Source organism: Acipenser ruthenus, chromosome 2, assembly GCF_902713425.1.
Source record: "Acipenser ruthenus chromosome 2, fAciRut3.2 maternal haplotype, whole genome shotgun sequence".
NCBI classification, from domain to species: domain Eukaryota; kingdom Metazoa; phylum Chordata; class Actinopteri; order Acipenseriformes; family Acipenseridae; genus Acipenser; species Acipenser ruthenus.
In genome coordinates, this window is record NC_081190.1 from 19,304,410 (window position 1) to 19,320,867 (window position 16,458).

Below are 16,458 nucleotides of genomic sequence, written 5' to 3' on the forward strand. Positions count from 1 at the left end.
AAAAAAAAAAAACAAAAAAAAAAAAAAAAAAAAGCTCTTCCTAATTACAATTAAAATACTGGTCTGTATTCATAAAGCACGATCGTGCCAGTAAATGCTTAAGGTTGCATTGCATCGTGAATTTAATTCCACTTAAATATTTAGTATAATTGTTTGACACTGTAGCTTTAAAAGAGAATGGCGCGTAATATCTAAAAATAACTACATTACCCAGTGTTCTGTGCACCATTGGCAGCTGTGCGCCGGCGCAGTCAGTGTACAAAACTGGTGAAGTCGAGTGTTCAGTGTTTGTAAGGGAGGATGAGGTAATGTTTAAAATTATTAATTTGTTAGTGATTGTTTAACTGCATGTTTTCTACGAGTAGGAAGAGTAACAACGCATAGGTTTATTGAATGATGATTATTTCACGTATTTTCTTTGCTGTTATTGAAGCAGCCGTGTTGTACTTACTGTGTATTCATTTCCTATTCCAGTATACGGCTGAAACTTGCCAATAAAACCCGACTGTGTTGCAGTTAGTGAAATGTGCAGTTCGTAATACCAATACAATTATGTGGTGTATAATGTATGTTTCTAATTAAAGCCCTTTGTAAAATCGTCTTTATAATTGCGGGATGTTAAGAAAGAAGTGACTGATTTGACCGGTTAAAGATTGCATATTCCTGGTAGTAATTTCAAGGAAATCACAACGCATTATCATTAACGTCCAATTTGTTTTAGTCATGGCAGCTAAAGACCACCCTGTGTGTGAAAATATGTCGATGGTTAGGAACAAAATATGCAGCAGTTCAAAGATAACACTGACAACAGCGATTCTACTTTCTGTTTTGCATTCTGTACTAAATTTGGACGATTATGAATTATTGGTTATGCAATTTATAACCTGCTGCTGCACAGCTAAACTAAATTTGCGTGTAAACAAACAATGTGGTTAACGATGTGTTCAACAAGGTCTACCTTCAGAAAAGTATAATGCGCAAAATATATGGCAAAGGAAGAAGTTACCACATTGTAATGTAAAATTGAATATGAATGTGCAACACTCGCTAGCTCAAAAATTGTTAATGTGTTTTTGTACTGTCTGTATGATATGTATGCATTGCAGAAGACGCATCTTTATAAAGTATTTAAAAGCCAGTATTTTCTCATCACTTCATTATGATACTTGCACTGTGGGTGCATGGAAGGTGTTCGCTTACTGTACCAGAACTTTGAAGACACACTGTGTTCTGTAATTGATCAGCATTCTAATACTATATCTTCAGTGTAGCAGACACTTTGAGGTGTGAAATCTTTTTTTATTTAATTCTGAGAAATAGTAAAACAGACTATACGTCTTCAAATTGCAGTGTTAATACAAGAATCAATAACTCTTAATTAAACGATCTTGTGGACACCCTTGTAAGTTGTATACATTGAGACAAATTAGGATTACATGTAGTAAAGCAGAATATGTAGTCTATTAAAGAGGGCAGAGATGAATTTAAAACGTTGCATTGTAACCTAACAATGAAGAAGTCAGCTCTGTAACCTTACTGATTAATGCAAGGTTTTTCACTGCAGTCAGCTGAAATAGTTTTGCAGAGGCGTTCTTGTTAATAATGTGTTTGGAAATTGTGTACATGTAGCCTACCCTTCCAGATAGATAGTGCTTTTCTGACTCTGCTCCAGAGAGACGGCATTTCTTTGATATTTTCAACAGCATTCACTTTAACTTGTTTCCCTGGATGCTCTATTAGAAATATTTCTTGCAGCAAATACTGCAGGTATGTAGTCTGCTTTATTTAAACCATCATGCACACCTGCTGTAATATAACAGTTTAGTTTACTGTACAAAAATGTAAAGTTGCTGGAAATGCTGCCGTGATCTTGCCTATCACAATGGAGGGGGACTGGTTTATTTAAACTCAACCCTGCCCTTGTTTACAGGCATGCATTTAATGGTACGGTACATTAAACTGTTAGCTGTGTAACACACTTTTTTGCTTCGTAGGAAAGAGCTTGTAGCTGATGGAGGATACATGATAAAATATTTAATGTGTATCGCCAAAATGTTCCTGTGTGGCTTGTGGAAAGTGGTAATCCGGTCTCAGTCCTCAAGCTGCATCCACACTGGACGTGATCGTCACATCTCTTTGGCAGAGGTCGCGTCGCTTTTTTCTCTGATCATGTTTGACTTGCCCTAGATGCATAAAGTACAGTGGCAATGGGGCAAGTCAATGACAATACTATCTACAAGGCTGTGTGATCATGAAACCCACATGACTGGAGACAAGCATATATTCTCTCTCTCTCTCTCTCTCTCAATACACACACACACACAACATACATACACACACAAGGTATTCCATTGGTTTGTATATAATGTCTGAGCCGATATCTTTTGAAAACAAGCCCTGACAACCAATGGAATACCGTGTGTGCATTTAAATGAAAAATGTGCACTTTTTCTGGCTTTTAAAAATGACACAAAAAAGGTCCCGCATTCACACAACCTGAACATGTGAAGTTTTGTGGCGATTCACCAACAAACAAAAATATTATCGAAGTCCTACTACACTATACGTTGTAAAACAAAGCCAGCAATACGTTTGTATTCTATGTGACACATCCCAACTTTACCAAGCTCACAGTTTGGACTATTATGAGCCATATGTGTTCACCGGACTGTTTTAAAAGGAAAAACAGTCCGATCGTTTCCAAGTCGCGTTTGGTGTGGATTGACATTCGGCAATTTCGCTTGCTCGCGTCGAGTGTGGATGCAGCTTCACAGCTAAAACTATCTTTGTGAAATTTAAGCCTAAACTATATAGAACAATAAGGTAAATAGACAACAAAATCACATTTAGGTTACAGTTGATGCTGAAACTGAATAAGGCATTTTCTCCACTGAGCTTCAAGTACTATAGTTTCTGTGATTTAAAACTAAATGAGATGTATTTAATATACAATGTGTGTGTTTGTTTGGCTGGAGTGATGGTAGATTTTTACAGTTGTTACAAAACAGACTGCCTTTGTGTACATCTTGGGCTTTTATTATGTCTGTCAATGCAAGATCAAAAGTCAAGGCAGTTTTCTTCGTAGAGGAATAAATCATTTTAATGGAATAAAACAACTACCCAGAAAAATAATTCCTTAAACTTGGTTCTCTCTAGTGTTTCGTTGTCCTATCCAGAAATGTGTCTTTTGCCTTTATCGTAACTCTGGGGGCCGGGGAAAAAGGAAATGGAACATTAACAGCTTCACCTGTTTCTCTGAGGTTTACGCTTTTGGTAAATCTGACCGTGTGTGTGTGTCTGTGTGAGTAGAGGTCATTTCAGCTTGCCAGCACAAACAAAGGGGAATACAATGTGCAATCTGTTTCACTGCAAATATTTAACAAAGGGAATACTGTAATGTAATTTACATTACTGTAGTTTTAGGATCTTCGATTCAGAACAGGTACTTGGGAAGGAGGAATCTGGCTTCTGTAACTTTTCCCTCAGCTGTACCTTTTTGGCATCTACCCCCTAAATTTCCGGAAAACAAGAACAGAATTCTGAGCCTTTTTTGGGGGGGGGGGGGGGGGTAAATGTGGCTAATAATACTAGCCTAAATATGTGTGTTATCTTGTTTTGACTTGTGAATTCAATGGCTGGGCTGAAGTTTACTGTACTTCAGTGAGATGGAAACATTTAATTTTCTCATTTGTACTGTTTCTAGCATTGAAAGTTCCCACAATTTCGCCCCACTGGGAAATTGGCCCGGACAACTAGAAGTTTATTTTTTTGTTGTCTGGCCATATCTTCTATAATAGATGTTCTCAGTGTAACACTGTTCTTGAAAACAATACCCCTACTGTTGTAAATGTTGCCTGATATAACGCAGAATACATTCGACAGTACAATATGCAGTTTTTTGAGAACATGCATTTACTGTGTATATCTTTTCTAACATTTTCTGCTGTTTTTATACAGTAGTATAATTTAATTTCAAACTAATTATTGAATAGAAACCCTAATTGTAAATAAAAACCTTAAATGTTGAGCATTTTGTTGTTGCTGGTATTTGCAAGGGGTTGCAGTAAGCAACAGATACTGAACAGAACCTCCACATGTCAAGTTTCTTACCTTGGATATGCCAATGAAAAGATATATCCGGTAAATCAATTTAATACAATGTAATTAGATTGCTCAATACCCCTCCCACATGCCCTGTAACTAAAATATTGTACAGTGGGGTTGGATATGATAAGGGGATTTCATTGCAGTTGGGCTTGGCTGTTGTCATGTACTGTGTTTTTTTTTTAAATGTATATGGTATACTGCTACCTCATTAGTGAGTACAGTGATTAGTTTGTATAAAGATAACTGTTAATTGTCATCTTCAGTCTTCCCCTGTGACAGTTACTTGGCAGATCTTTCACACTCAATGATGTCAGTCTTGTTTCCTATCACTCTCTGTGATTACAGTAGATTTATTGAGCTTGAAAAAAGCTGATCAGTTAAGGTTTGAGATATACTCCAGTTTTCCTCTATTCTGAACAGGGACTTACTGGCTACATATCCTTTTTTCCCTTAATCTTTATCCCAAAAGTTTTGAGACACAGAATTTTCTCGTTAATGGATAAGCAGAAATGGGCAATAAATTGTGCCTGCGTCCTTAAGAATCAGAATCTGTTTTCTAGCTAGGAGATTACGAGTCTAATAAATAGTCTGATGCAAAAATGCCAGTTCAGATTTGTGGACTTGCTCTGAAGTTTTCCATTCTTTTAAAAGGGCTGCACAAAGGCAAATCATGGTTTTACAGTACTCGCAATCCATTGTCTTGTGTTTATTCCATCCCTTTCATTGACGGAACAAAGCTAAAACAGTTGCAAACGTTGTAACAAATAAAATCAAAGTGCTCAGCTTGTTCTATACAGACCCTGTTGGTTTACAGTCGGATCACACTCTGGAAAAGTCTCCAATGTTAAAAGCAGGCTTTTGAATTGAAGGAGAGAGGATGTCTTAAAGCCATACTTCTAACATGCTGCAGTTGTACCTGTTTTGTGCAACAGTTTTTGCATGCTGCAGTTGCTTCCATCACACTAATACAATTCTGTCAGTTAGCTGAGTAACATGCACCAAAATGGACCTGTTATGATGCTGCAAGTAGTCCAGGTGTTGCTTAAAACTGGTGTTGAAATCACTAAACCGCACAGCTTGCACCTTTCACCAGTTTCTCAACATGGAGCCAGTAAGTGCTTTGAGTGTTTGATGCTCAGCAGTTTCAATCTTATTTGTTAGTGTCTCGCCAGTCTTCTTGCCGTCTGTCTGTCTTCGCTTCCACAATTAGCTTAGCTATTTTTATTGCTTAAAAAATAGTCACCAAATGCAAGTGAAAAATAAACTGTTGTCATGCCCTGCATGAGGTGACTGGTGTTTTTGTTTCGTTATCCTCCTGTCTCGAGGGAAATACAGTAGCATGCTTTTACTATCCGGTTAGGTAGTTGACTGTGGCTCTCCTTTCTCTTTTTCTGTGAAGGTGAAGAAACCGATTGTTGGAAATGGCTTCAGGTGACATGGTACCTGAGCATGCCAAGCAACACAAGCTGAAGGAAAAGAAGCCGCAGGCAAAGTCCCTGGAAGGGGAATCGGAGGCCGATGGCGCATTCACTTTCGAGGCTCACGAAGCTTGGAAAGATTTTCACAACTCTCTGCGCCAATTTTACGAAGCAAGGGAACTTTGTGACATCACGCTAAAGGTAATAACAAAAGAACCTGCTTGCCACATTTGCTTTCACCATAGCCATGTGGGTTAGAGGTGCCTGACCCTGAAAGTGGTTGTAGTTTGCCTTTCAGCTTTACATGTATCATATCTTGTTGTCATGAATTTTATTTATACAAAATGTACTGTAACATTAAATGCATGCCCCCAGGATATTGTGGTTTTAGTGTGTTGAGCTACCTCATTTTGCTTTCTAAGTTGCTAGAGAGGGCTGTATATTTAGTGCAATGCAGGATGTTGTGGTTAAACATTTCTATAACAAATGTGTTTTTCTGTTTTGATTTTATTGAAGTTGCTGTCATAGTAAGTATGCAGTTCTGTTGTAGCATTATGTTATACAGTAGGCGAGTAAGATAATTGTATAGAAAAAACCATTATGGAATACTGGTGAGCGCAGAAACAGTTTTTGTGCCTCTGTATTAGGGATGGGAATTTTAAACGTTTAAATGTATAAACTCTAAAGAAGTGGTTAAACGTATATTAATAATATGCTAGACTTTTAACCGGTCACGTGATAAATGTCACCAAACTGACCATTACATTTGTTATAATAATGGCATAGAATGATAACAATACAGTGATTGAAGGGCAGTTTGTTGTTTTCATTGTGACAACCTTGGTATTTTTTCTCACAGTTCTTCAGGTTCCAGTAGGAATGTGCTGGTGGTAAACTATGTATATTAAGTTTATTTTTTCCCTTGTCATATGTACTGGGATCTGTAAATAGTTAGTAATGTAATACCTGAATGTACAATGCTGTTAAAATAATTGTCAATTCACCTAAGCTGCAATATTACTATGTTATTTTGTTTGTCATCATTTCTCATACCTAAACCTCCTGTAACAAAAAAGTACTGATCGTTGCTTAATTACAAGAGTCAACTTGAGTGCTTATACACTACCCTCCCTTTTATTGGTTTCTTAGTATTTATTGTATGTATAGAGATGCCCGCTTCTCATTTACTGACCCATTGTCTCATACAGATCGGCAGTAAGCTGATACCATGCCACAAGCTGGTACTGGCCTGCGTGATCCCCTACTTCAAGGCAATGTTCCTATCTGACATGGCTGAAGCCAAGCAGGACCTGGTTGAGATCAAAGACTTTGACGCAGATGCCATCAGGGACTTAGTGAAGTTTGCCTATTCTTCCAAGCTCACCCTGACTGTGGACAACGTGCAGCCGCTGCTCTATGCAGCCTGCATCCTCCAGGTGGAGCTGGTGGCCAGGGCCTGCTGCGAGTACATGAAGGCCCACTTCCACCCATCCAACTGCCTGGCTGTGCGGACCTTTGCCGAGAGCCACAACCGGGTGGATCTGATGGACATGGCGGACCGCTACGCCTGCGAGCACTTCAACGAGGTGGTGGAGTGCGAGGACTTTCCCTGCGTCTCCCCGCAGCACCTGCGCACCCTGCTCTCCTCAAGTGACCTCAGCATCGACAACGAGAAGCAGGTCTACAGCGCAGCCGTCAAGTGGCTCAAGGCCAACCCACAGCACCACGACGCCTGGCTGGATGAGATCCTTTCACAGGTAAATGCCACCTTTTGATTCCAAACACTGCTTCATTCACAGTACTTTAAACATCCATTTAAAAACTCTTGAGATACAACGGTAAGAAACTGTGTCAAAGAATTACGTGTTATTTCTCGCACAGTCCTAAATTTGCTATTTATTTTTAGTTTTGATCTTTATAGTTTTGCCTCAGTATTTTTGAAAAGCTGGATTGACAACATTTAGTAGATAGCGTCTGTCAGCTACCACTGATAACGGCAAAACACTCTAAAAGAAACTTATAGAAAGAATCAATTGTCAAAGAGTTAAAACGTGTTACTCACAGGTTCGTTTGCCTCTACTGCCTGTGGACTTCCTCATGGGAACTGTGGCCAAAGAAGAGATGATCAAACAAAACCTGAACTGCCGGGACCTGCTGGATGAGGCCAGAAACTACTACCTTCACCTGAGCAACACAGCTGTGCCAGACTTCGAGTACTCCATACGCACCACCCCCAGGAAACACACAGCCGGTAGGAAGGCTGGGTACTAACGAGGGGAGGGGGCGGGGAGGGAGTTGTGAGAAGGAAAAGGATTGAGACTATAGAAATATACTGTAGAAACCATGTGCTGTTGTGGTTAGACTTCAGAAGTACCTCATGAAATGCAGATGGTAAAATACTGTCTTGCAGTGTTTTCTTTGGAATGCTTAAGACAATCTTTGAGTACAGTACAAATTAGTTGTGTGGTTTGAGTTTCTTTTTTTTAAATAAACGGGTATTTTTCTCCTTTTAAAATGGGGTGTTGATTAGACTGGAGTAAGCATTTTTTTTTTTTTTTTTTTTTTTTTTTTTTTTTAAATATGCCTGTGTTTCTTCCTGTCAGATTTGTATTGATCAGGGTGATCGGCTATAGGTTCAGTGCTAAGCTTTGGGTCTGACAGTATCTATTTCAAGCTTGTTTTCTCTGCTCTCTCCCCCTGCAGGCGTCCTGTTCTGTGTGGGCGGGAGGGGGGGATCTGGGGACCCTTTCCGCAGCATCGAATGTTACTCAGTCAGCATGAACAGCTGGTTCTTCGGCCCAGAGATGAACAGCAGACGGCGACATGTGGGCGTGATCTCAGTAGGAGGTGGGTGGTCAGAATAAGACAGCTATCAGATCCCATCTCCTGAAGATTGCTAAGTTTTAACTTCAAGGATTTATTTGTACATCTTATTGCACGTTGCTAGCTGTGTTTTCTATTTTGTTTTGATTGCTCATCTAAAATTGAAATTGCTGTGCAGGGTATTTCTAGACTGTTTCCAGACTTGCCAGCTGAGGGCTCTTCTAAAGCAGCTGCCGCTTACAATAAAATATAATTATGTAGTGTCAGTTTAGTGTTGGTTTTTCAAGCTTCATTTGATTTTCATAACATTTTATTATCTCCATGCTGTTATATAAAAAAAAAAATACAAACTTGATATTTATATTTAAACGTGTTAAAGTAAAGAATACAATTTTTGTTTTTATTTATTTTGTAAGTTTTCTAAACCTACCTAGCTAATGGCAAGCCCCCTTTTTTTATATATGTATTTTGTTTATTTATAAATGGGTCTAAAATGCAAGTTTGATAAGACAATTGAGGAAGCTGACTCAGATTTTGTTATACGAGTTCTGGGGGAGTGAAATGTAATCTCTTTGCTCGTCCAGCTAAGTCACATTGAAGAAAACACTAACTGTGTGACGGGCAGAACTTCATTCAAACAACTGATTTAAATGTACTGGTCTGCAGTATTTTTATATGTAAAGAAAAAGAACAGATATGTGTTCTTGTTTAAAGTATTTGCTTGTGTTTGATGTTACTGATTGTGTAGGGCTGTGCTGTTTATTTTCTAGTACAGTAGTCTCCGTGTATAGGAACACCTCCTAAGAGAACACTTGGCTTGCTTCCCGAGGGGTGTTCTCTTAGCCGGACACTACTGTAGTATCTTGGAGCAAAAATATCTCAGTAACATGCATTGCTGCACCTGGATCAAATCTGCTTTTGTGATCATGATTTATTAGACTATTTTAAATGTATTGTTTATTTTCACAGGTAAAGTCTACGCGGTCGGGGGACATGATGGCAACGAGCATTTAGGTAGTATGGAAATGTTCGACCCGGCGAATAATAAATGGATGATGATGGCTTCAATGAACACAAAACGGTAATTATAAAACTGAAGCAATAAAGTACAACGGACACTGTACACATAGCCCTAGCTGCAGCTGAGAACCTTTAATAAAAGACTAACGCAGAGATAGTGGCGTATTGGCAGGGGCTGAGTCCCTTTACACATTTGTTCTAAGTTTGTGTTTTCAGCTGCTGTAGTTCTGCTAGGTTTATACTGTCTTGCAGCTACATCACCAGCTTTAAACAGAAGGCTTGGTAAGTCTGGCTGTACTCCACACACGAGTGATGATACTTTAAAACTATAGCAAATAAACGCATTGAGTTATAATTAGGGCTTCTGATTTTCAGTTTTAACAAAAAAAAAAAAAAATGCTGAAACACTCCAGGTACAAAAAAATGAAATCGGTGTATATGAAATAAACACGGGGAAAACACTGGAAACGGTTACTCAGTTAATTGACTTTACCCCTTTCCCTGCGAAAATAAAATAACATACAGTAACCTACAAAAAAAAGAATAATCTTTCAGTGCAGTTGGGCAATGTCCCGCCTTCCTGACTTGTATCTATCATTAATTCGTTCTAAATACTTTAAACCCACCCCAACTACTGAGTGGCAGCACATTCCTACATTTCTATTGGAGGATGGTAACACGTGTGCAAGATTTAAAACGAGATTACAATTACTAGAAGCTGAGGATTGTTCTTGCTCATGAGATTTAAAGGTATATTACAGTTCCAGCATAGGGATTATTTACACGCTTGTGAATTCAAAATGGTGTCAATGTAAAAAAAAAAAAAAAAATGCCTAAAACACACACAAACTCCTGAAGAATATGCCAGTGACCATAAGGATTTTGTTGTGGAAGACAGCGAAGGAAAGAAGGTACAATTGAAGTGTGGAAATACTGTTGAGTTCATACATATTGTGACAGAAAAAAACACCCAAGAATTTTAGAAAGTAACCGAAAACAATAATTTCATACAGTATTAAAAAGCGAAAGCCCCGAAAAAACCTGATTTACATTAAACTCGAAAATAGCTAAAAACTGAAAAACATAAGCCCTAGTTATAATACAGAGAACAGTGTTTTGGAAAAATCTGGGAATGCAGCATTATATGACAAAAATTCTAAATTCCACTTCAGTTGAAAATCTTCCTCCCCCACACTTATTTGAACAGGAGAGGTATTGCTTTAGCTGCATTGGGAGGACCTATCTATGCAATCGGGGGACTGGATGACAATTCCTGCTTCAATGACGTGGAGAGATATGATCTTGAGTCTGACCGGTGGAGTGCTGTAGCTCCCATGAACACTCCCAGAGGGGGAGTTGGCTCTGTGGCACTGGGGGTAAGCCAGTTGATTTTAAGCAATTATTTTGACGCGAGCATGAGTCTGATGTATCCATCAATTATCCCCCTAATTATGGTGTTCAGCATACAGCAAATTGGGCACTAGACAGTGAAGAGATTATCTCTGCAATGAATGCCAAAAACTGCCCTCAACACTACAGCAAAAACAGATTTCAAAGCAGTTGCTTTGAAAACGTAATGGTTTAGCTCTATACCAGAGTGTGATTACTCTGGATCTGTTACTAGACATTTAAAATGGCATTTATTCAATAAAAAAGTTGTTTAAAAAAAAAAAAAACATACAAAAAAAAACCCTTCGTTTCATTCAGATTATAACTTTGAAAGCCAGTTTTTTGGGCAAGTGAATGAACATGAGCGAGCCTTTAATATTGCCTTCTGTGTAAGGAAACTACATTTATGTATGCATTTCTCTGTATGAAGGTGCACCCAACAAGGATTTAAGCAGAATTTAACAAGTTTCCTTTATTGATTCCAATAATCAAGTCACACTTTTACAGCTTAATCATTATACACAATAATGAGGCCATTCGTTATTAAAAGACATTAAGCAATGATATATTAGTTACCAATTTCTGGAAGAAGAATCGGACATGGCGCTGGTGTGTGATCATGGAGGATCTGGTTGTCTCTCAAATGCACCTCCAAGCGTCTGCTGTTTTTATACAGTTTTTACACCCTTTTGCACGCAAAGCTTAATTGCTGGCTTATCTCTGTGTGTCAACCATATCTTGACCAGACAACTCTTACTTGCACCAGGTCAGGTGAGGTCAGTTCTGCTCATTTTATTGCCCATTTCTCAGGTAATAACACATTCTAGCAGCATACACTGCCCACATGCATCTGCACTCTGTCATAGTTTTGTACTTCTAACCTTTAACTCTGTATCTTGTGTATATTAATATAGACCCATGTGTATGCTGTGGGAGGAAATGACGGTGTGGCCTCCTTGTCTAGTGTAGAGCGGTATGACCCCCACCTGGACAAGTGGACAGAAGTGAAGGAGATGGGGCAGCGGAGGGCTGGCAATGGAGTTGGCGAGCTGAATGGCTGCTTGTATGTAGTGGGTAAGTGTTGACAGGGAAAGTAATGGACTCTGTTTTAAATGCAATCAAACTATTAGTTTAGATAAAAATGTGATACTTGTTTGTTAAAAGCTTTTAATGAAACACCAGTAACTGCTTTCTAAGTAAAGCATAGGTTAAACTAAATGTAGTTATAAAAAGTGTGTTGAGCAAGGAGTCCTAAAACTGATAAATATTAAACCATTTTAGATTTTCCAAGTTAATGCTATTATACTGCAACTGTTGTAAATCAAGAAAAATATTCTGTCAGATTTATGTTTTATGCCTTCTTATTATTGCAGCAAATTTTAAACATGCTTATGTTTTCATAAGCTGCTCAGCTTGCCTTATAATTGTATCCCTTCATGTATGAGCAAAATCCCTTTATGAAGGCATGTCATACAGGGAAAACATGAAGCGCCCATTATTTATCTGTAGTGCAGACCGATGACTGAAGTTAAGCTATGTAGGATTTTTAAACTTTGAGATCGCTGTGCTTGTAAGAAGACTGTCCTTCAGTGCTGGTGAAATGCTGTAACTAGGCATCTTGCTGCCCTTTAGGCGGGTTTGATGACAACTCCCCTCTGAGCTCCGTGGAGCGATTCGACCCTCGCACTAATTGCTGGGAGTATGTGGCAGAGCTCACCACGCCACGTGGAGGGGTTGGAGTGGCCACAATAATGGGGAAAATCTTCGCTGTGGGGGGGCATAATGGAAATGTCTACCTTAACACAGTGGAGGCCTATGATCCTGTACTTAACAGGTAAATACAGACCAGAGCGATTCTTAAGCATGCTTCCTAATACGTACATGTGCCTGTATTAACTGTATTGCCTCTAAACTGTCTATCTTAAGTTTAATATTATAGTCATTCTGCTTGTGTTTTCATCCAGAGGTTATTCATTGATCATCTGTTTTTAAGATGTCTGTTTAAGGGCGTCAGTATTTAGATCATAGTGTACTGCTCAAAATATTCTAAGGTTCATGTGGCTCAACTCAGTGGTCTCTTGATGTTGGGATGACCCAGCCTGTAGAGTTCCCTTACAACTAGCCAGCTTCTCTAAGTTTTAAGGTCATCTGTAACATTGTTGCCATGACAAAACAGATTTTTGAAGTGAGTTGTCACATGCAAATCATCTACCCTATCATCTACAGTGTAAATAAGGATTTGAGATTGGTTCCATTGCTACAGATTATAAAAGCGATCCATATAAAAATAATTACAAATTGTTTACATGTGTTTCTTTGTCCAGGAGTAAAATAAAAAGTTATATGAGCAAGGAGTGCTCCTCCTTTGCTCAGTCACAGACCTGAAAAAGCATGAATATAGACTATGATAAGTTTTTTTTTTTGTTTTTTTTTTTAAAGCTTTTCTGCAGCAGTTCCTTCTAACGGGGCTTCCCTTTGCATTACAGGTGGGAGCTGGTTGGCTCAGTCTCTCATTGCCGGGCCGGGGCTGGCGTTGCTGCGTGCTCCTGTCATGTCAGCCAGATCCGCTTTGTGGGTCAAGGATCCAGCAATGTTGCTGACTGCATGTGAACCGGCATCCACAACCATGTCTGCTTCAGTCTTTGTTGGGGAGAAATTGCATAGTAGGGCATATCGTAATCTTTAACAACGCAATATGCTTGCTGTTGCAAAAACGAAAATAAAACACACCACTTGTAGTTTAACATAGGAAAACTCTCCACCACCTGCAAAGCGAGAGCTTCACAAATATAGAAGACATTTTGGTCTTCTGTATGAAATATGATGCATTGATTAGGAACCTAGTGAAAAATATGTGTTCTTACAAGGACATTACGCTGGTAGTAATCGCTGCCTTTTAGATGCATGCCAATTCAGGATTGCTGGGATATTTGGCTTGCAAAAAGAGCACATTTCACAATGTGGGAGGAAATATATTTTTGTATTTTCCAAATAGTCAACACATACTGTATATATTTAGCCTGTTTGTTTTATTCTCAGAATAGATTCAGGGTCACAATAATATGTGTTTTTAAAACAATGGAAAAACTCTTTTGAATGTTTAAAATGTTTGCTGTTTTTGCCACTGCTTTAGATCTTGTATACACCCCATACATTTTTTTTTCTCTGATCTAATTCAAGCTTCGTTCCTGATCTTGCCTCTACAGTGAGACCAGTTCTAAGATACATATGAAGTGATGCTTTTTGTTTTTATTTTACATCAGCATTTTATTTGAGACTGAGAAAAGCAGGCTTGTCTATGTAAAAGAAGCTCAACACACAATGGCAAAAAGAGTATTTTTGTAAACTGCTGAAAGTGTTCTACACAATGGCTTTTGTGCTGTTTTATTTGCTGTTAGTGTTCAGGAACAGAAGAATATTTAATATATGCTTAACCTATTAATGCCACTTGCAGACAAGAATTCCATTATCGATCCTGATTTGGAATGTGTGATTTAATGATGTGATTGGGGTGATTTACCATATACTTAGGGAGATGCTGGACACCAGAACTGTAGATTATTTCAGCACAATTCACCATTGAGTTGGTTATGTCACTTTAAACAATTCCTAATTTATCAGAAAATGAACTGTGTGTGACTCAGTTTTTAGTTAGAAAACTTTCAGTTGGATTGAGTTGGTTGGGTTGGATTCAGTTCTGGGTTTGATAGTTCAGCTAAAGGATTCATATATGATACACTAGAAATATTTTAATAGTAATAAATACATTGTGGCCTCTGGCTGTAAATAAATACAACACGGTTCTTCAGATGCACTATTCCCAGTTTATTGTTTTTTTTAAATATGTAATTAGTTTTGTTTTTGCTTTGTGTGTGTTTTTCTTCTTTTACACAAGGTTTGGCAATGTTTTACAAAACCGGCAAATTAATTTTGGCACTAACCAGGGCACTTCTTCCCTGACTGCTTTACTGTTTGAATGGGATTGGCAGGCAGAACAGGGTGTTGTATCATGTTTTTTATGTAATAAAACCATTTCTACTTGTTGTCTTTTTCATATTCATTGGATTGATTTTTTTGTATATGTATAACTTTTTTGCAGGGTTGTGTCTTATTAGTAGTGCCGGGACGAACACAGGATTTTCATGTTCAGATATTCGCTCATAATTTAAGTATTTGTTCGGATATTTGCTCATAATTTAAATATTTGTTCAGATATTCACTCATACTTTGAATATTTGTTCGGATGTTTGTTCATTTTCGAGTAATAAAAGCCATTACATTGCTCTGAACACAGGCAGAGACGGCATAGCAGCAGGGTGTGTGTGTGCCTTTATTTTTACAGAAAGACGTTACAATATGTCACGTGTTAAAGTAGAAAAATATCCCAGGAGTAAAGAATAAGTTGTGTAGGCCTTACTTTACACCAGTGAATTAACTACAAAACAAAGGATGCCAAATAGCAGTTCAGGTTAAACGTTGTTTAGTTTATTCCTGAAATAAATTAGTAAATAAAGTTGACACCACATTTTATTTATTTTTAACTATTTTCTTTTTCTTTTCAACCATTTCTCAAGCGGGGCATGATCGTATCTTTTGCTGTTTTTTCTCTCTTCGAATGGATATTTATACAGATTCTTAATCAACACCTTTTGGCAATTTTAGCTCAACTCAAATACCAAGCACTGAGCACTGGTGTTTTTTTTATGAAATCACATGACTTGAGCTCAGTATTTTGTTATCCTAAGGAACAATACTAGTCAAACAATCAACAAACCTATCTGCTCACTATTTAAAATGTAAATAACATTATGTATGTGCCCAATGAGCTACTGATGTTAAACTTAGTTGTGTTTTCACTGTGCATCAGTGTGTGTGTGTGTGTGTGTGTATATATATATATAGATAGATAGATAGATAGAGCTATATATATATATATATAATTGCAGACAAAAGTATTGACACACTACGCTTAATATACAATAATAATTCAAGAAAACATGTTCCATACAAGTATTAAGTGAACATTAGCCACTAATTAATATGACAGACCAAAATACACCATTTCTGGTAGTTTAACAAACACTATTTATAATAAAACAATAGCAATTTCAAATAGTTTACTTTAAAAGTCTGTAATGTAATAGAACGAATTTAAAAACATTAATTGATTGAAAACCATTACACAGTACCTAAGCTGCATTATAAAGTCCATTGCCAGAAAAAAAAGACCATTATTTCCAACATCTGTTGGTGGGTAAAAAAAAAAAAAAAAATGTTTTGGCAACACAGCAGATGATAGTCAAGATATTGGGAAGTAGGAGTCCAGCAACAAGCAACCAAACTAATCCAGCTGCCAAAAAGAATGAGTTATGAAGATCGGGTGAGGTAACTGAATCTATTTAGCCTAGAACAAAGGAGGGTTAAGGGAGACTTGACTGAATTTTTATCAAATCCAAAACAGATTTACCAAAGTAACCTTTGCCAGTACTTGAAGCACAGCACAGAGAACAGAACCAGAGGACATGGTTGGGTTTGAGTGGCGACAGAATAGACAGTAGTGGTGAGAAACTGGAATGGGTTACTATGACGCCACGTTGATGAGTCAGTAGAAGCAGGGGAGGTGACATGGACTACCACACTCGGTGGTACAATGCAGCAGTGTTTGTTTATGATTTTTCTAAATAAGGTTGGGTCTCATTCT

General features: G+C 38.0%; 1 protein-coding gene across 1 annotated transcript; it reads left to right on the forward strand.

Moving 5' to 3' along the window:
* Positions 1–208: 208 nt before the first annotated feature.
* On the forward strand, positions 209–14,800 carry LOC117963615 (kelch-like protein 8). The gene is made up of 10 exons (XM_034904357.2): positions 209–305; positions 5,507–5,726; positions 6,734–7,282; positions 7,590–7,776; positions 8,229–8,372; positions 9,318–9,429; positions 10,576–10,744; positions 11,672–11,831; positions 12,390–12,591; positions 13,244–14,800. The coding sequence occupies exons 2-10, from the start codon at positions 5,529–5,531 to the stop codon at positions 13,365–13,367; spliced, it is 1,845 nt and encodes a 614-aa protein (XP_034760248.1). The 5' UTR covers positions 209–305; positions 5,507–5,528; the 3' UTR covers positions 13,368–14,800.
* The last annotated feature ends 1,658 nt before the right edge of the window (positions 14,801–16,458 follow it).

Excerpts from the sequence above, each read along its gene's own strand:
- LOC117963615 (XM_034904357.2), top strand. The coding sequence starts at position 5,529 with ATGGCTTCAGGTGACATGGTACCTGAGCATGCCAAGCAACACAAGCTG. Across the intron at positions 7,777-8,228 it reads CCCCAGGAAACACACAGCCG|GCGTCCTGTTCTGTGTGGGC; the intron begins GTAGGAAGGCTG and ends CTCCCCCTGCAG. Across the intron at positions 11,832-12,389 it reads TGGCTGCTTGTATGTAGTGG|GCGGGTTTGATGACAACTCC; the intron begins GTAAGTGTTGAC and ends GCTGCCCTTTAG.